The sequence below is a fragment of the Aureobasidium subglaciale genome (assembly GCF_000721755.1).
Source record: "Aureobasidium subglaciale EXF-2481 unplaced genomic scaffold scaffold_4, whole genome shotgun sequence".
NCBI classification, from domain to species: Eukaryota; Fungi; Ascomycota; class Dothideomycetes; order Dothideales; family Saccotheciaceae; genus Aureobasidium; species Aureobasidium subglaciale.
In genome coordinates, this window is record NW_013566991.1 from 661008 (window position 1) to 680136 (window position 19129).

Below are 19129 nucleotides of genomic sequence, written 5' to 3' on the forward strand. Positions count from 1 at the left end.
TTCAAGGTGATTTCCCGTAGCGGTACTTGGTTTTCGACTAGCCATCGACGTCGATGTTCGGGGACAAGGCACTTCGCTCTCATCGGTCTGATCCGTGATGATGAGCCAACCCCTCTCGAATGACGCAGTGCCAGTTCAGATACAATCCGTCGACGAAACTCTTTTTGGACCGCGTATATCAGCCAGCCCGATCCTCATCCCCAAACTGATACCAATAAACCTCATCAGAGCCACATCTGCCTCACCACAATGGGACGAGTCAGTGTAGAATCCGAGACCGCATTTGCGCATCCGCCAGACAGAATCTACGACTTCGTTAGCAACCCCGCAAACTGGGGACGCACCTACAAAGGCAGCTGCGGCGTGCACCAACATCTCGAACTTCCTTTGAAAGTCGGTGATGCCTGGACGGAAAAAGTGAATCTACCCCCTAATACATATTCGACGACATGGACGCTCATCACTGCCATACGACCTAGAAAATGGGTCTTTCAACAGGTCAACAGGGTTGGGATGCTTGAGGATGGCAGTGGTGGTGTGGATGGGATGGTCACAATATCGTATACTTTCGAGACACCTGGGCAAGGTGTGACGTTGTTTACGAGAAATTTGACAATCGAGTTGCCAAAGGGTGTTGGGATGCCTGATGATCTTTTGACTGTTTGTTGTCGTCCTGATGGTATTGATCGTTATCATGCTGCTGTGGGGAAGGAGTTGGACGAGCAGTTCGGATGTGGGGTTGAGGCTCAAGCATGACTCTGTGATGACGGCGAGTGGCCCACTGATAATGATGAGGGTCGGCGAGGGACAGTTGAACTCGAGACTCGAAGTCCAGCCCTCCAGAGGTAGAAAAAGATCATGGCAAGTTCAGATGACAGAAGAAAATGCTGTGTCCCAGCGAGATGTATTATGGTAAGCTTTACCCCCAGATCGTTCCAAGATCATCCCATGTCATATAACAGTGCGTTCTTCCAACCAGCTCAGCAGACCCATCAGTGACGGATGATACTCTTCTGGCTGTCGCTGTCATCGGCGCCCATAGCACTAATATCGACAGTGACCTTCTTGTGAATACCCGAGTCCATCTCGAGGTCGGCAAGGGATGTAGCCTTGCTCGCCGTGCTTCTGTGACCAAAGTCGCCAGTACGAAGGTATTTACCATTACTGCCGTTGTAGTCGTGGGTACTGTTACCCTTTCTTGAGCCCACAACCGAGGAGAACAGTATAGGAGTGATCTTCTCAAACAGCGGTCGTAGGCAGGGGGTGCAGGTGCAGATCATTGCTGCTGTAAGTTCTGCTTGTGACCACACTACGACTTCGACGAGTCCCCACGTCAAGTCTTCGAATCCGTCCTTGTAGAGTACGATGATGGAGCGCATGCGGAGGATGCTGACAAGGCATGAGATGGATCCTACATAGGCAGATCAGTCATGTGAAGCCTTGAAGCAACGAGTGGTCGGTTGATGCTTACCCATTGAGAAGAGACCAGTGAGGATAACTTTCTTACGGACGTCTGTGTTGAGGCCCCAGACGATGGGAATAGGTAAGATAAGAATCATGATATCGGAGACGACGTTCAATGCCGCATTGGCCGTGTAGAACTTTTCAGTGCTGATGCAGTAATCAGGTGACGTGGTCAAAGACCAGGCGGATTCCATGGGCCGGCATTGGAACAGTGACGCAAAGACACCTCCAAGAGAGTAGGCGACTGTGAAGGCGACAACGGCCCACCATCGCTTGGCGAAGTTGCTTATAGGGAACAAGCGGCGATACAGCAACAAGATGGAGAGCTTGGAGAAGAGCATGGTTATGCTGTACATGACAGCACAAACCACCCATCCACGTAGGAGATTTGGATAGAGATCTGATACTGCGAGGTCATAGATGTGTTTGCCTGCACCCCAGGAACAGGCCATCTGAAACAATCCTGTCTCGCCAATCCAAAGTGCCAGCGCGAACAGAGTACACCCTGAGAGATACGTCAGCTAGGTGAGACAACATTACTGGCCAAGGTACTTACAATCGTCCCACCAGAGACTCTTAACAAGGTAGATACGAGTATACATTCGCATGGCGACAACGACAATCACAATTACCATACAGATAATGTCGGCTGTTGTGATGATGTGCGTTCGGCCCACGGCGTGGTGAATGTGAGACACCTCTCCAGGCGGTGGCCTGCCAGCTGGGATCTCCGAGAGAGGGATACCCGACTCGACCAGGGCCATGATCATATCTATTTGTGCTTGGCTCGCCATGTTGTCGTTTCTGCGTCCAGGTTCTGAATGACGACCACGGAACTAGACTGGGGGAATAGATGAGTATCTATAGCAAAGCACCAAAGTGGGGAAACGGGTCGAAAGTGGCACTAAACAGTACCAAATTTGTCAACCAAGATCAAGTAGAACAAAAAACGATCTAGTTCCGGGTGAAAAGAGGCTTAACAAACAAGATCTCCGTTGGATGGACACTATACTTGACGCGGCCCGCAGGTGCGGTAACCATCGGTAGTTGTAACATGCTGGAGTTAAAGACATGTGCAAGGCAAGACCTGAGATGTGAATGGTCGAACCTGATGTTTTGATCTTGCAACGACTCATGAACATGATCCCAGTGGGTCATCGGTAGCCGGGTCCGACAATAGAGTTGGCGCGCGGGATTGAGCACGGATCAGCCCGAGATAGGGTGACATGCTTTTCATCGCAATGGTCGAGGTGCACATCAAATTTGGTGATTCCAGATTAATATATCTTAGTCCTCATGGGGGAGTTGCATTGAGAACAGCGAAGATCCTAAAGATGCGGACGATGATTTGGTACTCCACGATAGATCGAAATTCATTTTGGTCGAGAGATGGGTGGCCTGAGTCATGAGATCTTCTCCGAAACGTCGATGGCGAAGTAACAACTCTACTGTAAGTGAACGTTTTGCTTGCAGATACTTGTAAGAGCTGTTGTTTCAATTTGAGGCCAGGTTTCGCGGAGTATGACTCTTGTCCACAATGCCAACGCTGCGACCAAGCGTAAATCACCGGCCACTTGCCCAGGCTAGGCAGCTGCATGGAACCTTCGAATAGCAGACTCGCTCGCAAAAGCGATATTCTCCAGTCGAAAGACCCGAATGCGTCGCATCACAGACTTGCCGAACAATGTCGAAGGCTGCTAAGCCCCCACAGGTGGAGACAGATGAGGCCTGCACATCGCAAGAGAGGTAGTGGTAAGTGGGTTTGCGGTGGACGTCCCTGCCAAGCGTGCTTTCCTTCCATTCTTGACTCGCGCGTGCATTAGAGCCACCTCAAAGAAGCTTTCAAGTTTAGCTTTTTCTATGTCACAATGTTCCTGTCAGTCAATTGATCAGCCTTTTGATGATGGCAAGGACGTAGTAGCTGGATGAAAGGGCAAAGGTGGATCACAAGACTACCAGCCGGGCTCGAAGATAGGCAATTGACGGACCACGGTCTGCTGCGATAATCTGCATGATTTGAGCGTTGAGATTGCAGAAGGCGATCAATTCGATTGTGCGGATGGAGCTCACATGGGGCAAGCAGGCGAGCAGAAAAGAATCATATCATCAAGGTTTGCAAGCGATGCTTTCAAAACAAAGTGGGTACTCGCCTCATACCATTTGCTGAATCAGTGAGAGGTGGCATCGCTACAGCCTACAATGTAGATCAAGCCCAACTTCCACGAACATGCGAAGAAGCGTCGACGTCTTAGACGAGGAGGAGCAAGATGACCTCGTAGTTCTAGGATCAGCCTTGCCTGTAATCGCCGCAACGGAACAGCGCACTTGGAAAGTGGACAGCCTGACCCGTGTGGTAGGCCTAATCTCTTTGGGTAGATCAAAGTGATTCGAATGACTTGACGTCCTCGACTGGCCAGTGACGGAGTGTGGTGTGTATTAAGCCATCGCACGTGAGTGGTCAATTGTCGGATAGTTCTAGAGCACGAGTAGAGCATGCTCGAGGCGTCGCCGGTCGCGGTGTCGGCCTGGCTGCCGAGACAGGCAAATCGCAAGACATGGGCAGGGTAGCATCGTCAAGTGGCAAAGTGAGACGACTGCCGCGGATTGAACAAAAGGAAGTGGTATGCTAACGTTTGGCACCAGCGGTGTTGGCGTGTGTCGGTGCCAACGAGACTTACTCCCCCGGACTCATCCGTAGGGAGCGCAACGTTGAGCAACGATGGTCTATCCGAGCGCGGGGCTATCTTAATTCATTAAGCCTCGGGGTAGGTGACGACGTTGAGCCAGGACCCAAGCGATGACGGAAAGAGATGTCGAGCGCAGACAGGGAGAGGGTGGAAGTAGAAGCAGAAGACGAATGACCACGTCGACTCGGCAAGACGGGACAGGCCGTCCGGGGAAATGGCCGCAAGTCGCAGGTCGCAACAGCCGGAGCTCCACGTCGCTGTTGAGTGATGCGCCTTGCACCGTCTGTCTCCGGCCCTCGACAACCGACTCTCGTGCACCTCAACGAGCGTCGACGGCAGTTGCCTCTTCCTTTCCTCGACTCCGGCTTCAGAGCTTCCGCTCGCGCTGCCGCCTCCCGAGCTCCGCGCCGCCCTGCCCGGCCGCACACACTCAGCATTCGAAGAAAGAGCGACACAAATCAGTCGGCATGTCATTGCGGACAGCGACTCCTGCCTCTTTCCTGCATTCACGACATACTGTCAGATATGCTGCAATCCAATCTCGTCGAGTCGGACCGTGACATCGCGCTGCACTCGAATCTGCTGCTCGTGCAAGGACTGTGAGCCACTCTGCTTGCCGTCATCGTCATTCTCGGATGCGGCTGCTGAACTTTGCATCCTTGAAGCCCCTCCTACGATTCGATTCGTCGATGTCCACAGCTCGATCTCGTCCTCTGCTACTGTTGGCCCTTTCCAGCTCCGGCTCATGTCTGCAGGAAGACGACTGCGTGTCTCGTTGGTCTTTCTTCGCGACGATCCTGCCAACTTCGATACCTTCGATCGGGAGCCGCGAGACACCTTTTGGCCCCAGCGTTTCACCAATGGGCCAAACGTCGGCACGCATGCTACGACAACTCCAAGGTTGATCTCAACAGCGGACCACTGGATAGACCCTTTCGAGTCCGTGTATGTCGCAAGCTTTGCGATGCTTGTCAACCGGATTGCTTGGACGATAGTGACGAAAAATCCTAAGCTGAAAACAGCGAGGAGCGCTACCTGCTTGCGAGTCTCGTCAGTGGTGAGCGGCTTTCAAGAAACGCCTTAACCGACCTTTCTCTGCCAATCCAGATGGAGTCTGCGCAAGATGGGAAAGGGCAAGATGATGATGATCAAGTCCCATCCTAGACTTGTTCCTCCAAGCGCAAAATATATCGGCAGCGCATTGAGACATGTACCGGGTATGCTCGGGTCCCATTGCTTCGCGATTGGTCGGCAGCCGGCAGATAGCAAGATGGTGAACAGTATTTGGCATACAATGACCGAACCCATGACCACCCAAACGATTGTGGCATATGTGCGGTTGAATCCTGCCACCCGAAGGTAGGATATGAGCAGCGATAGTTTGAATCCTAGGACAGTGAGACAGTACAGTGGCCCCCCTGCGAATTGTGTCTGCAGGATGTTAGTAGGTGTGGCACAAAACAACGCCCGTGACACTTACTCGACTAAAAGGCACTGCATTTTCGGGCGGGAAATCTGCTGCATTCAGTCCGAGTCCCCATTTTGTCTCTGCTCAACTTTAGTACATCTCAAGGATGGAAGCAAACAGAGTCGACTCACGGTAAATTGCTGCTGCACTGTATCCGATGTTCAGGCCCTGAAGTCAGAGTCAGTATGCATGCCCCTCTTAAGACTGCTCGCATGTTACTCACACAACTGATGGCTAGGGCAATATCATCTCCTCCGACCGAGCCAATCGTCTTCCACCGAATCTTGAACTTGAACCCCACGAACAGGATGGCCAGCAGAGGGAACACTACTGCAAGAGCGATGATGCCTCTCGCATCACTCGAAGTAGGTATGGTCTTGAGGTTGTATACCCAACCCACAGTATATGGTGGAGGCGACATGAACAACGTTGATGAAAAATCACCACAGGCTGCGACGAAGACGAAAGATGCGACACAAGGATAATATCTGTGATGCGTGGTAGCTACCCTACCTGATCCAGACGTTATGCCAATCCATCTGTCGAAGATCTGTAGCGAGCGATCACGTTGCACGTTCCAGCAACTGCCCTTGAGCTGGCAGGAATCTCCGAGGCGATCCTATACGACCCACAAGATTACTCAGGTGATGTCTTCTTCGGGGAAAACAAGCCGACACAACCTTACTCGAGATACCATCAATTATAGTTCGCGAAACAACAAGTAGAGTGCTTCGCGCCGACGCACGAAGACACACAAGTGTTCGCTTCCCGCTGCTTGTGCTCGCCAGCACCTCTCCAATAGCTTCATAGCTGTGGCTGTTCAGTGAGTTGTTCGTGTTGACTTTTTACATTCACGTCTTTCCGCTCGACAGCCTTACAAACTATGACCCGACTTATCGGGACGGTAACGTGGATACAATCTAAGATACCTATGCAGATGAAACAAATCTGCTCACGAAGGACTCTCCCTGGTCGCAGGGCTGCATCAATACGCCCGTAGGATCGAAAGAATATCGCGAAATTTCTCCACTTGATTTGCAGTTGGGACTGCTCGGTATTTCACAAGATAGGATGACCAGCCAGCATGTGGCCCTCACAAATCACTACCCTGCTTTAGGGGTTTATATTCCGGAAGACCGAGGTATGCAGCAGTTACTGTGAGATCAAAGCTTCTCCGCATGTGAGTGAGCGGTCGGCAGCTTCCCGTATTACACGAATGATCTTCATTAAAAAACAGGGTAAACTAGGTCCAAGCGTCGCTTATAGCTCTACGGCCGTCGGTGACATTACCTTACTGAGTATAAATTCGCCTATCGACTTTACCCGCGAGTACCTTAGTGCTGCGGACTTACTCACTCACAGATGCAGACGGCCCACAACTCTCGACATGTTGTTGCCGAGTTATCCTGCATCTCCACAGGGTCACGGCCTTCTGGAAATTGTCGTTGGGACCACGAGGGTCGGCAAGTTAATTTATGCCTGCAGCAAAAGGCTTGAGTCTCCGGGTGGCACAGTGCAGACACAAGGACTTGGCTCCTTCACTGTCTCTATATATCTCTCTGTGCCCAACTTTAATCCTTTCGAACACACCACGCCATCATGCTTCGCTCGACACTCGCTTCCGGCATCACGATCGGTGCTCTTGCCTCAATCTCATCAGCAGCAGCTTTAGCCGTGACTGCGAATATTGCTGCAGCTTCTGTCAACAGAGCCGACTGCAGATGCTTCCCCGGAGACGCTTGCTGGCCGAGTGCAAATGAGTGGAACAGTTTGAACCAGACAGTCAACGGCCGCCTCATCGCTACGATTCCTCTTGCCGCTGCATGTCACGACGACCAGTACGCTGCTTACGATGAAGAGAGATGCTCTGAGCTCCAGAATAGCTGGTTGGATCCTGAGACACAGTGAGTAGAGATGACATTTGGGCTTCCGACACCGTCTAATATGATCAAGTCTTCCTAGCTCTTCGTCGATCATGGCCCCCTTCTTTGCCAACCAAAGTTGTGATCCATTTCAACCTCGCTCCGCACAGTGCGTGATTGGCACATACGTCCAATATGCCATCAACGTCTCGGACGTCACCGATGTTGTCAATGGTCTTAACTTTGCTACCAACCACAACATTCGTCTCGTTGTACGAAACACTGGCCATGACTACAACGGTAAGAGCACCGGTGCTGGTGCTCTCGGCCTTTGGATGGGAAACCTCAAGGATACTGAGATCAAGGATTGGTCAGACAAGCATTACACTGGTAAAGCCATCAAGGTCGGTGCTGGTATTCGTGGTGGTGAGGCATACAAGATTGCCGATGCCGCTGGCTATCAGGTCGTCGGTGGTGAATGTCCTACGGTCGGCATTGCTGGGGGCTATTCTCAAGGTGGTGGTCACTCCGCTTTGACTTCCAGGCACGGTCTTGCTGCCGATCAAGTCCTTGAATGGGAGGTCGTTACCGCCACCGGAGGCCACATCTTGGCCAACCGTCAGCAAAACACCGATCTTTACTGGGCCCTATCTGGCGGTGGTGGCGGTACCTATGGCATTGTTCTTTCTATGACCTCGAAACTCCACCCTGACACTCCCACCGTCGGCTTCAACTTGACCTTTACCAGCGCTGGCATCCCAATGGACATTTATTACGAAGCCATCACTGCATATCACGCTGCACTCCCTGCGATCGTTGATGCTGGAGCTATGAGCGTTTGGTACTTCACCAACGAATCTTTCGCCATCTCGCCCATCACTGCCCCTGACGTAGGTCTCAGTGAGCTTATGGATCTGCTGGCTCCTTTCATGGACAAGCTTGATCAACTCAACATCACCTACACCCACTACTTTGGCCAATTTGAGACTTACCTCGAGCACTTTGACACAATGTTCTCACCCATCCAGGTTGGTATCGCGCAGTATGGCGGTCGTCTCATTCCTCGCTCCGTGGTCGAGAACAACAACACCGCTCTTACCGAGGCTTTCCGCTTCATCAACGAGAATGGTGGTCAATTCATTGGTGTCGGTGTCAACGCCTCGCTCGCCCGCTCTGGCTTCCCTGAAAACGCTGTCAACCCCGGCTGGCGCGACGCTTTGATTGACACTACCCTGACCACTCCCTGGAACTTCACAGCACCTTGGGAAGAGATGGTAGCCAACAAGGACAAGATGACCAATCTCTTCATCCCAAAGCTTGCCGAGCTGACTCCCAACGGATCCTGCTACCTCAACGAGGGTGACTTCCAACAGCCCAACTTCCAGGAAGTGTTTTATGGCAAAAATTACCAGAAGTTGAGTGAGATCAAGGACAAGTATGATCCTCATCATATCTTTTACGCCACTACTGCTGTTGGATCTGAGTACTGGGAGCCCCAGGAGGACGGCAGACTTTGCAGAGCCACTTGAAAACGAAACAAATAGACTATGACATATCTCTGTACATTCTATACGCATTTGTTGCATTCGATATTTTCCATGACTCGTGTTATGATGGACATGACTTGTATCGCTGCACTAGATTAGACACGATCAGCTCACAGTGGGTTTAGAGCCTCAACACATTGAAGATGCGCCGAATGGTCTCGACTACACGCACTGACGACAGAAACATACCCGATACCGATTGTATCCGATCTCACGACAATTCAAGCTCTTTGTAAAAAGCTTCCGTGCTTGGCTCTCTTCCCAAGAATTCAACCAACGTTTCCATCTCATCAACACTACCTCCCTTTTCTAGCATTGTGCGTCTGTACCTCCTTCCCTGCACTTTGTTCAGGGGATCATCTTTGAAGACGGAGTAAAACATGTCTGTTGCATAAGCTCTCGCACTGTGTTTTTTTTATCAGCAGATATCGCTTACGCGAGAGATTGAGAAGAGTGAAACCGAGACTTACTATAGGTAGCCATAGAAACCAGCATCGTATACTCTGACCAAAGCGTCGAAGTTGGCGTATTCGTGTCCCCAATCACTTCCCTCTGGTGTGTCAAGGAAGGAAATCTTGTTGAGTTTGTTCCATTCAGCCGCAATATCCATATCTTCAATGGCCTGTAGAGAAGAAGGTTGATGTACAATCATGTCAAAGTAACTACGATGCAGGAGGCGTGTCTGGAACAAACTACCATTCACAATCTTACTTTTGGTAAGCTTTTCAATCGTGTCGAGAGGGATATGTTTTGTCGGTTGTTCAACGCCTGAATTCTCTTCTTGCCAAGTAGAAAGATGTTGAGCAGAGAGGTATGAGTAGTGACAGCTGAGCTCTTGCAGCAGTTGGGGCACCCAACACCAGAACTCTAGCATTTGTGATGGAGCTTCGCAGAAATCATCGACAGTCGCTGTACCATGAAAGACAGAGAACTTCGTTTTGGCGACCAGATCATGGATGCCATGACCCAGCTCATGGAAGAAGAGTTGAACCTCATCGTGGGTCAGAAGAGACGGTTTGGTGGCTGTGGGCTTTGTGAAATTGCAGATCAGTGCTGTGGCTGGGTAATGGCGTGAGCCATCTTGTTTTTCGAAGCCCTGGTAATTGAGCGTCAGCAAGGAAAGCGGAGAACACGGTGAGGAAGATGGTTACGCATTGCAAATTCATATTACACATCCCCCCGTACTTGCCTGCGCGAGGGAAAAGATCGAGATAGAGGTATCCGAGGAAAGAACCACCTTCTTCCTCGTCATCCCAGACTGCAAAGAGTCGGACGTCTTCTTGCCAGACGAGATCTGATCCTTGATCAGTGGGGGAAAAAGCGTCTCTGTCCTCAACGCAGACCTCTTCGAACACCAGTCCAAAGAGTCGAGAATAAATGTCCATGACGCCAGCCACAGTCGTCTGTAGAGGAAAGTACTCCGCAATCTCCTGTCGATTGACCGAGTGTTGTGTCTCGAGCATCAGGCGATTATAGTAGGCCCAGTCCCAGAGATACATCTTACGATCATCTGCTCTAGCCTCCTGATCTTTCCTCTTCAGCCCTTTGAGCCCCTCAACGTCTGACTTAGCTCCTTCGGACAGTCTCGAATGTAGGTCATCGAGGAAGCTCATCACAGCTTTCGGTGTCTTTGCCATCTTGTCTTCGATGCGAAATGCTGCATGATTGGTATACTCAAGTATCTGAGCAGCTTCCTGTCTAAGAATCATGATCTGCTTGAAGACGGAGACGTTTTGCAGACACTTGTTCTCGCTTGCGATGAAATAGTCTCTTCGTGTTTCGCTGTTCATTGCATAGCTCATGATCGTGGACATATGCGGGGAACTGAATGTGAGTAGCACCTTCCCTTCTTCATCATCTTTGCCTCTTGTTAGGGTAGAGATCATATCCTCTGGCACACCAGCCAAGGCTTCAGGCACAAACCAGATACCCTTGCTCCCTTCCCTCAGATTCTTCTGAAACTCGCTGGTCAATTGATGGAGTGCCTTCTGAATATCCTTGAAGCGGTCGCGTTGCTCAAGAGATACTCCAAGACCATTCCTCACAAAGTCTTTATGGTATCGGTTCAAGAGTCTTTGATCTTCTGCTCCCAGAACCTCATTCTTCTTGACTACTGCATCAATCAAGTCGAAAACTCTCTGGTCTGCTTTGGTCTCGATCTCAAAGTCGGCGAACATTGTGCTGGCTGTTGTGGATACATCTCGAAGGCTCTTATCTGACGACACTGCTTCGTAGAAACAAAGAACAGGCACAATTCGAGATGTAAGATTCTGAGATCGAGCTAGAGGTAGAACCACATTTGCGAAAGTTGCAGTCTCTGGGGTGATGCTTGCTAGAATAGCCTTCTGGATGCTCCGAGACTCTTCTACCAATGCTTCAAGCTCCGGGGCTATTGTGCTGGCATCTTTAGTAAAGACTGGTGGTAGCTGAGGAGGTGATCGAATTTTGATTTGAGACATGACTGTTGGGAAGTGATGTAGAAAGTGTGTCAAGCAACATTCATGACAGATAGAGAATTACGGAGAATAGCTGGAACACTTGATCATACGCATTGTAAAAGGGGATATCAGTATCAGAGTACTAATCTTTATCTGGCAGGAGGATCACCCGGGGTCGCTTAAAGAAGCCCTCTTAGCTTACGGCAACGGTAGCCGAAGAGCTAGCGTGCCGGGGGACCGACGCCGGCAACTCTATATTTAAGCTAAGGGCAAGCTTACTTTAAGCAAACCATGTTCTCCTGGGAGGCCTTCGACAATCATCATCATCTTTTAACGATAGTTGGTAGTGCGCTTACAGGTTTGCAGTCTCTCTCGAAGTCAACTTCTCGCTCAAGTCCCACAATCTGTTCGCGATTACCAGATCGTGCGTATAAGGTGCAGCTTCAGCAAACTGGCAATTGCTCATGTAAACACTCCTCTGTGATTTGCCGAGTGCCGGATCAAGGGCAGCAACAAGAATAGTCGAGGTTCCTTGATCAAGGGTGATCCAATTTCCGTCGACGATCTTCTCGAGGAACTTGGCATCTCCAGGTGAAAGAGACCGAGATAGGTCAGTCTGTATGGCTATGGTGAGAGCTTAGCACAAGATCTGGCTCAGCAGAAACAGTCAACTGACCTCCGGGATGCACGGCATAACTGCGGATACCTTTCGTGCCGAGTCTATCGTTCAACGCCAACGAGAACAGGATGTTTGCTGATTTGGTCTGACCATAAGCCACCCATACAGAGTATTTCTGGCCATCCTTCATTCGAGCCTCCTTTCTAGGCGATAATTCTTCTTCAGGAACTTCCTTGCCCTCGAAATTGTAGTCGTGGAGGCGGACAGGACCAATCCGATGACCTTCAGAAGAAACATTGATGACTCGTGTAGCTCCTTGTGAGTCTTTGGCAGAGGCCTCGAGCAAAGGAAGTAAAAGAGTGGTGAAGAGAAAGTGTCCAACATGACCAACGCCGAATTGCATCTCAATACCCTCTTTGGTATAGCCCAGCTCAGAATCCACGACAGCAGCATTGTTGATGAGAATGTCGATGCGGTCAACCAGTTTAGAGATCTCATCCGCCGCTCTCCTAACGGAAGCTTGAGATGAGAGATCCAGAATGACGGTGCTTACTGCTACATCTGGATACAGCTCTCTGATCTTGGTCGCGACAGTATCAAGCTTAGAAGAGGTACGTGAGGCCAGAATGATGCATTCAGGTCTGTGCTGCGATATATTGATGGCTAGCTTTTGCCCAATGGACTTTGGTGACACGCCAGTGATGAGTACTGTATAGAGGTCAGGTTGCGAATGCTGGCAAGTGGGTAGATACACACCAATTTTGTTCTTGATACTACTCGAGAAGTCGTTCGACACTTGACTGCCTGGTGTATCGATGCCATAACTTGGGTTTGTCGTCATGGTTGTGAGGTGTCAGCTAGCTGTTCGCAAATGGAACAAGATTGCTGCGGGGACATTATGAGACGATAGGAGACTGTACAAAGGATCAGTTGCTGCAGAAGCGGCAGTCTGTTTGTAAGAGTTGCCGTGTGAAGTCAAGATGTAGGATCAAGTCCAGTCTGATGATGCATGGACCCCACTTTGAGCAGACTTGCCCCACATCACCCCTCCATCACGACTCCCTTGCCTACCAATCATGCAAGCTTACTCTTGAAGATAGACAGCAGCCCATGTGACAAAACATGGAGAACAGCGGGGTAGGTGCATGAAATGGTAACAACGAAGATGAAATTGTCCGAGGGTTCGGCATCTAGCTTGCCGGAGGAGCTTCTTGTGTGATGAAAATATAAAAGCCCACGACTACCTAAGCAAGGAAAACAAGACTCCCAAACTATAACTTGACACCTAAGATGGCAACCACAGAACAGGCCAATGGTTCGCAAGAGCAAAATACAGCTGTCAAGACAGGCATCAAAGTGGTCGTTGTAGGCGCTGGTGAGGCAACGCAAATCCAGGGAGTGAGACCACAGACAGCTCACCATATACCACAGGCTTCGGCGGGCTGACTGCGGCTATTGAGTGCCACCGACAAGGTCACGATGTTAGTATCTACGAGTCCTTCAAGGAACTCAAAGTACTCGGCGACATCATATCTTTCGGCAGCAACGCAGGTCGGATTTTTCGAAGATGGCATTACAAGTCTGGCGAGCGTGTGTCCGATCGTCTACGGCCACTGTCCATTGACCTTAGCAATCATGGCTTCAATATCTATAAGTGGACGGGTGAGTTTGTGATTAACCAACCAAGTCCCAAGGCAGATCCCGAAGCGCCGGTCTTCAATGGTCACCGTGGCGAGCTGCATACTATAGTTTTTGAGTATGCGAGAGACGAACTGGGTATTCCAATTTATCTGGGCAAAAGAGCCCAAGAATACTTCGAGGACGAGACTCAGGCCGGTATTGTGTTAGAAGGCGGTGAAAAGGTGGTGCCTCTTGTAACTTGAGCAGAAGTCTCGTTGCTGACAAGGCATTACAGGTGTATGCCGATGTGGTCATCGGCTCGGACGGTGTCCGTTCGAAAGCCAGACAGCTGGTGCTGGGCTACGACGACCGGCCAAAGCCGAGTGGCTATGCCGTCTTTCGTGCATGGTTCCCCAATACAGATATGATGGCGGATGCACGCACACGCAAGTTCTGCGCGAATGGCGACACGTTCCAAGGCTGGATCGGACCAGATGTACACTTTCTCTTTTCAACCATCAAAGGCGGCAAGGACTGCTGTTGGGTCATGACACACAAGGACGACAATGACATCGAGGAGAGTTGGTCGTTGCCGGGAAAGATGGAGGACGTGTACAAGGTCATCGATGGGTGGGACCCGCTGTGCAAGGCGATTGTCGAGAAAACGCCCTCTTGTGGTAAGCGGACTGATGGTATGAGCGGGCTCTGAAGGCTGACGAGTAAAATCAGTGGACTGGAAGCTGGTGTATCGCGATCCGCTGCCTCGATGGGTGTCGGACCACGGCAGGACGTGTCTGCTAGGCGATTCGGCTCATCCCTTCCTACCCACGAGCGCTCAGGGTGCAACGCAAGCTCTCGAGGATGGAGTTACGCTCGCCTACTGCCTCAAGGTAGCAGGCAAGTCACAGATCCCAGCGGCATTACGCGCCTTCCAGGACATTCGCTATGAGCGGGTCAAGGCAGTCCAGAAGACGGGCGAGACGACCAGGGACATGTGGCACAAAGCCGACTGGGATCGCGTCAAGGACGACCCAAAGTCGGTGCAGATGCCACGAGAAGATTGGATCCTGGGCCATGACGCCGAAGCGCACGCGTCGCAAGTCTTTCAGGCATCCTTCAACAAGTATGTCACAACGAGCGTCTGTTGAAGACACTGCCTTTGCTTTGTCCTATATCTCTAGCCCTGTCCCATCTCTTTCAAGTCGTTTGTGTCGTGACTGCGCATTCTGTGCTCGGACCAACGAGAGGTGACCAAAGCCAAGAGCGTGAAAGTTCAGCTGTTTGGAAGGAGCAAAGTCAAGACTTCAGACGCGCGTCTCCGCACTCCTGATGAGCGCGCCCCCCCCTTTCTCCTCGTGATTCTCGCCAAATGATTCCCTCATCGCTCAATTCAGGATGGACCTTTTCACCTTTTCACCTTTTCACCTTTTCGCCCTTTCTGCTCTCGCGTTGAGGGTCGGTGCTCTGAGATATGCTCGTGCTCAAGTCTTGTTTGTACTGTGGTCTTGAGCACACTCTTTGCTGTTGCTGTGAATTGTACGGCTTGGTAGATCGTCTAAAGTCCAGCCGTCCCACCCGTCACTGTTTCTGCAATAACTTTCGGCCCGAGCGATCCTTAAAAGCACAACAGCGATGAGTGATCGTCGAAGGATTGAGGAGTAAGCTAGTGCAGATGCCCGAATCTATTTACTGCTCGTATCCTTCTCTCTCTTTAGATCTCACTACTACATATTCGGTCGGCATGTCGTCTCTCACCAAGCACACCGTAAGATGGCGACGCATGTGCGATGGCTATGGTAAATACTGGTATTACAGATCCGCCATTCGCTGGGCCGCAATCACCACTGCGGTCGTCTCGTTGATTGTTTTTGGTGCCGTATGGCCAGATTTTTCTCAATACGCCTACTCTTATGAAGCACAACTAGGAGGTCATGCCTTCTCTATCGCTGCTGTACGCTGGCAATGCCCTTATCATATCCAAGATGAATGCTCACGTATGACAGCCTTGCTTTTCCCTTGTTGTCAATGTCTTCGCTGTCATCCTACTATTCAGGGTGCGGAAGAACAAGACCTTACACCCTGCATTTCTGCTCGTTGCGGACCTCTTGGTAGTCGCTGTCCTAGCAATGACTGGATACATCGCTGGACCCCCGGGCTCCTTGAACAGTGGTTCATGGACGCCACAATACGAGCTCGTCGTAACTTGGGGCTTGAATCTCGCACTCGTAGGCCTACACTTGGCCACTTTCGTCTCTGATATTTGGGAAACCCATGTCTACCGAGGCATGCGCAGAGAAGGGAGATTCAATAATGAGGACAAGGCGAAGGATCTAGAACACGGCCCGAACGGATTGAAGGACCTTCCTGACACCTCCCCAATGCTGGGCAGCCCATTGCCAAGACGTCTGGAGCTCGAAAGACAGCCGACGCGGACTACGGGACCCTACAGGGTTGAACTGCCAGATGGGAGGATCTTTGAGCTGCCGGAAGGATGCCGCATTGAATTACCTGCCAATCATATTACCGAATTACCAGGACCTCTTCCTGGCGTGCTCCTTGCCGAGCTCGAGGCCCCAACCTCGACATCATTTAAACCTCCGGCCAGGATACTATCTAGGTCTTTGAGCATAGCATCACCTGATACTCCAAGCTCGGAATGTAACACACTCACGGCATGGGAGAAAAATCCATACTAGCTTAATTGTAATACGGGTATTCGGCTGACAACTGTCATACTTCTGAGATACCTCGCAATTCAAGTCTCGTGCGCATTGCATGAGGAACAGGAACGATGTTCGCATCTATGTGTGCGACATAAAGGCCATGCGACAAATGCGACGCGCATCAGACAAGGATAAAAATGTGCAGGATCTGTCCTAAGGACGCGCAGCGATTCACGCACTGTAAGGTGGTGGAAGGTCCGCCCGCGCACCTGCACCAAAGCTCCGGTAGCCGAGATATGATGGCTCACCATTCGGCTCGTCCATTCCCCACCTGTGGATCTTGCTCGTTCGGAACTGGCCCTGGGCAGCGAGAGGCTCGTATAAAGCGTGCTTCGCCATCGCCTTGATCATGGGTGAACCTCCCACGACGTCATCTCCCAAAGCGATTACCCCTCTTTCGCCGTCCACCATCGCATGCGGCACCCGCATTTCCCAGGTCTTGAGTCGAGGTCCTGGACATATGTTTGGACGTGATGGCAATCTACGCTGGGCCGGGCTCTTGGTGGTCGAGGGCTTGGTCCATTTGTATTTCCAAACGACTCGAATATTGGTGCAAGACTTGTTAGACGTCGGCATCTCTGGCACGAGAGTCGCCGAGACAGATTTATGTTCGAACTGTACTCTGCCACCGTATCTTGCGTGATTGGCCCAAGTCTGCAGTCTCGCAGCCATAACTTCACGATTGACAATTTCATGGATGATTGTGACCCTGGACTTTGTCAGTCTGATGCAAAAACGCCTATGGCGGAGGAGAAGAGCGCACCCTTCGTATTCGGACAAAGAGATGCTGTTTAGTTTCTCGACCGCTTGTTGAAGAAGGCCTTCCTCGCTAGCCTCCTCGGTCCCTCCAGCGACCATCATCACGACTGTGTTCGCATTCGTGGATGCTGTGATTTCGATCATGCTGAAGTCCACAAAACCAGAGACTTGGGCACTGAAATCGAAATCTATCATCTCTCGTATGGAAGACGAATTTGCGTCGACAACATTGTGTCTTCCACTGAAATGTATATGTGATGCTTTGTGCTGTTCGATCTGGTTTCTGAACCAGTTGTCTAGTCGGGTTTTGGCCATCGTGTTTGCGCATGTGGAAGACACAATACCGGTGTAGAAGACCATCTGCGACAATTTCATAGTTTGCCTGCGAAATTGAAGGATGATAATATTCATGCATGCTTGCGAGGATAAGAACAAGGCTCTGATTGATCGTCTCTTCCGGTAAGCCGAGGCGAAGGATTCGAGATAGGCATCCTAACGGACGTATTGGGATGAATGATGTAATTGCTCCGAGGCACCAACTTGCAAGATCCAGGAAGACTTTTTGTTATTGTTTCACCTTCCACTGTCTATGCTATCTATCGCGATGTATGTTGAGATCGAAGAGCGAGATTATCACGACGAACGACCAGCACCTTCTCTCCAAGCTCCACATTGCAATTCTACTTCTGCAGCCGCTAGTCCCTTACATGACCATCCAGGCAGCCATCACCACAGTCACCAACACGTTATATCCTATCCATGGGCTCCGCAAGCCAGTGGCAGCACTTAGTAGACCACTCTGTGAGAACTCCACGCACTCCTTGTCGTCCTCACTAGAGTCAGGCGGAGGATAAAGCAGGAAACTAGCGATAGAATAAGGTGTGGTTCCGCAACCGCCCTCTGACTCACTCTAGCAACTGAATCCATACCACCTCTTGACCTTGCCATCTGGAGCCAGATCTCGACAGTCCTGACCTGGATATATACTTACCCCTCGTCTGGCTGTATGACCCGACTCAAGGTCTTTATTGTCCGATTGGTGTAGCTGGTATTGGCAGTAGAGAATGGAAGAGTAGTTGGCTTCAGGATTGAACATTTCGGAGTTCTGTACATTGCAGCGGACCCCTTCGACAGGGGCGTAGGGATTACGTGTCTGGTTCACAAAGCCTTCAGTAGCATTGCCGTCGAAGAGGTCTACAAGATTGAAACAGTGATTGACTCTTGGGACATCTCTTGTGGTACAAGTGAGAGCGTTGCTTGAGTTGGCGTAACTGCATGTGTCGTCTTGACTGGTTTCGAAAAAGCGTAGGGTGAAGTCTAGTCTATGCACAACTGTGTTAGAGAGATGATACTTTGTAGTCAACGCTAGAGATGAAATCCACTCCCGTCCTCTTTGAGCGTTAATCCGGAGCGGCACCAACAAGAGGGTGAGCCATGCGGCCAGGCTAGAGTCGTGGAAAGGCTTCATAGTGTCACTTTTCAATGATCAAGGAACAATTGATTTTTACCCATCGACCTGCGAAACAAGTCCTTTTATACTATCGTGGTATGCATGCAACCAATTGATCCTTCGTGGCATTGACTCTGCACATGATGGGTATCAAGGTCTACCAAGACGTGCTTTACGTCAAGTAGGAAGTATCAATCAAGGATCCCTCCGGCTGTAGAGCGGAAATAGCAATGACAGGAGCCTCAGGCCAGTCGCCAAGGCTTGATATCCGCGGAAAGGCATTTACTTTCAGATTGATGCCCCGTAGTAGGTTCTTGGCCGCCATCACCATACAGCACTCCTTCCAGGAAAGCAGGCAGATGTCGGTTTGTTGCAGTCGAAAGACCAAGACCGGCAAACTCCTGAGATGGTATGCCAAGCACGGTACTGGGCCCCTCTTCCCACGCGGGCCGACATCCGGCGGCTAATTTATGGGCAAGCATTGGCCTATCG

At 50.7% G+C, this 19129-nt stretch overlaps 10 protein-coding genes across 10 annotated transcripts; 4 read left to right on the plus strand and 6 right to left on the minus strand.

The window, feature by feature from the left end:
* Positions 1-30: 30 nt before the first annotated feature.
* Positions 31-874, plus strand: AUEXF2481DRAFT_552426 (uncharacterized protein). Its single transcript, XM_013491083.1, has one exon. It carries the CDS (start codon positions 250-252, stop codon positions 754-756), a length of 507 nt encoding a protein of 168 aa, XP_013346537.1. The 5' UTR covers positions 31-249; the 3' UTR covers positions 757-874.
* On the minus strand, positions 845-2508 carry AUEXF2481DRAFT_552211 (uncharacterized protein). Its single transcript, XM_013491084.1, has 3 exons — positions 2021-2508; positions 1472-1969; positions 845-1411 (listed from the first exon to the last, which is right to left on the minus strand). The coding sequence occupies exons 1-3, from the start codon at positions 2256-2258 to the stop codon at positions 993-995; spliced, it is 1155 nt and encodes a 384-aa protein (XP_013346538.1). The 5' UTR covers positions 2259-2508; the 3' UTR covers positions 845-992.
* Positions 2509-4252: 1744 nt separating this feature from the next.
* On the minus strand, positions 4253-6406 carry AUEXF2481DRAFT_553600 (uncharacterized protein). Its single transcript, XM_013491085.1, has 5 exons — positions 5843-6406; positions 5751-5787; positions 5632-5699; positions 5241-5582; positions 4253-5189 (listed from the first exon to the last, which is right to left on the minus strand). Exons 1-5 carry the CDS (start codon positions 6038-6040, stop codon positions 4671-4673), a joined length of 1164 nt encoding a protein of 387 aa, XP_013346539.1. The 5' UTR covers positions 6041-6406; the 3' UTR covers positions 4253-4670.
* An 812-nt stretch (positions 6407-7218) lies between these two features.
* AUEXF2481DRAFT_2796 (uncharacterized protein) lies at positions 7219-9010 on the plus strand (the record flags this gene model as incomplete). The annotated part of the gene is made up of 2 exons (XM_013490706.1): positions 7219-7523; positions 7573-9010. The coding sequence occupies 2 exons, from the start codon at positions 7219-7221 to the stop codon at positions 9008-9010; spliced, it is 1743 nt and encodes a 580-aa protein (XP_013346160.1).
* Positions 9011-9239: 229 nt separating this feature from the next.
* AUEXF2481DRAFT_62886 (uncharacterized protein) lies at positions 9240-11487 on the minus strand (the record flags this gene model as incomplete). The annotated part of the gene is made up of 3 exons (XM_013490939.1): positions 9240-9432; positions 9499-10124; positions 10180-11487. 3 exons carry the CDS (start codon positions 11485-11487, stop codon positions 9240-9242), a joined length of 2127 nt encoding a protein of 708 aa, XP_013346393.1.
* Positions 11488-11556: 69 nt separating this feature from the next.
* On the minus strand, positions 11557-12944 carry AUEXF2481DRAFT_37456 (uncharacterized protein). The gene is made up of 3 exons (XM_013490878.1): positions 12842-12944; positions 12143-12793; positions 11557-12090 (listed from the first exon to the last, which is right to left on the minus strand). Exons 1-3 carry the CDS (start codon positions 12924-12926, stop codon positions 11819-11821), a joined length of 1008 nt encoding a protein of 335 aa, XP_013346332.1. The 5' UTR covers positions 12927-12944; the 3' UTR covers positions 11557-11818.
* A 571-nt stretch (positions 12945-13515) lies between these two features.
* AUEXF2481DRAFT_62949 (uncharacterized protein) lies at positions 13516-14853 on the plus strand (the record flags this gene model as incomplete). The annotated part of the gene is made up of 4 exons (XM_013490943.1): positions 13516-13636; positions 13793-13947; positions 14001-14382; positions 14435-14853. Coding segments are annotated over 4 exons (1077 nt in total), but the record flags the coding sequence as incomplete, so codon positions are not given.
* A 313-nt stretch (positions 14854-15166) lies between these two features.
* Positions 15167-16280, plus strand: AUEXF2481DRAFT_552200 (uncharacterized protein). Its single transcript, XM_013491086.1, has one exon. It carries the CDS (start codon positions 15378-15380, stop codon positions 15960-15962), a length of 585 nt encoding a protein of 194 aa, XP_013346540.1. The 5' UTR covers positions 15167-15377; the 3' UTR covers positions 15963-16280.
* Positions 16281-16336: 56 nt separating this feature from the next.
* On the minus strand, positions 16337-17848 carry AUEXF2481DRAFT_552994 (uncharacterized protein). The gene has a single exon (XM_013491087.1). The coding sequence runs from the start codon at positions 17596-17598 to the stop codon at positions 16600-16602; it is 999 nt and encodes a 332-aa protein (XP_013346541.1). The 5' UTR covers positions 17599-17848; the 3' UTR covers positions 16337-16599.
* AUEXF2481DRAFT_552198 (uncharacterized protein) lies at positions 17848-18761 on the minus strand. The gene has a single exon (XM_013491088.1). The coding sequence runs from the start codon at positions 18653-18655 to the stop codon at positions 18098-18100; it is 558 nt and encodes a 185-aa protein (XP_013346542.1). The 5' UTR covers positions 18656-18761; the 3' UTR covers positions 17848-18097.
* Positions 18762-19129: the final 368 nt, after the last annotated feature.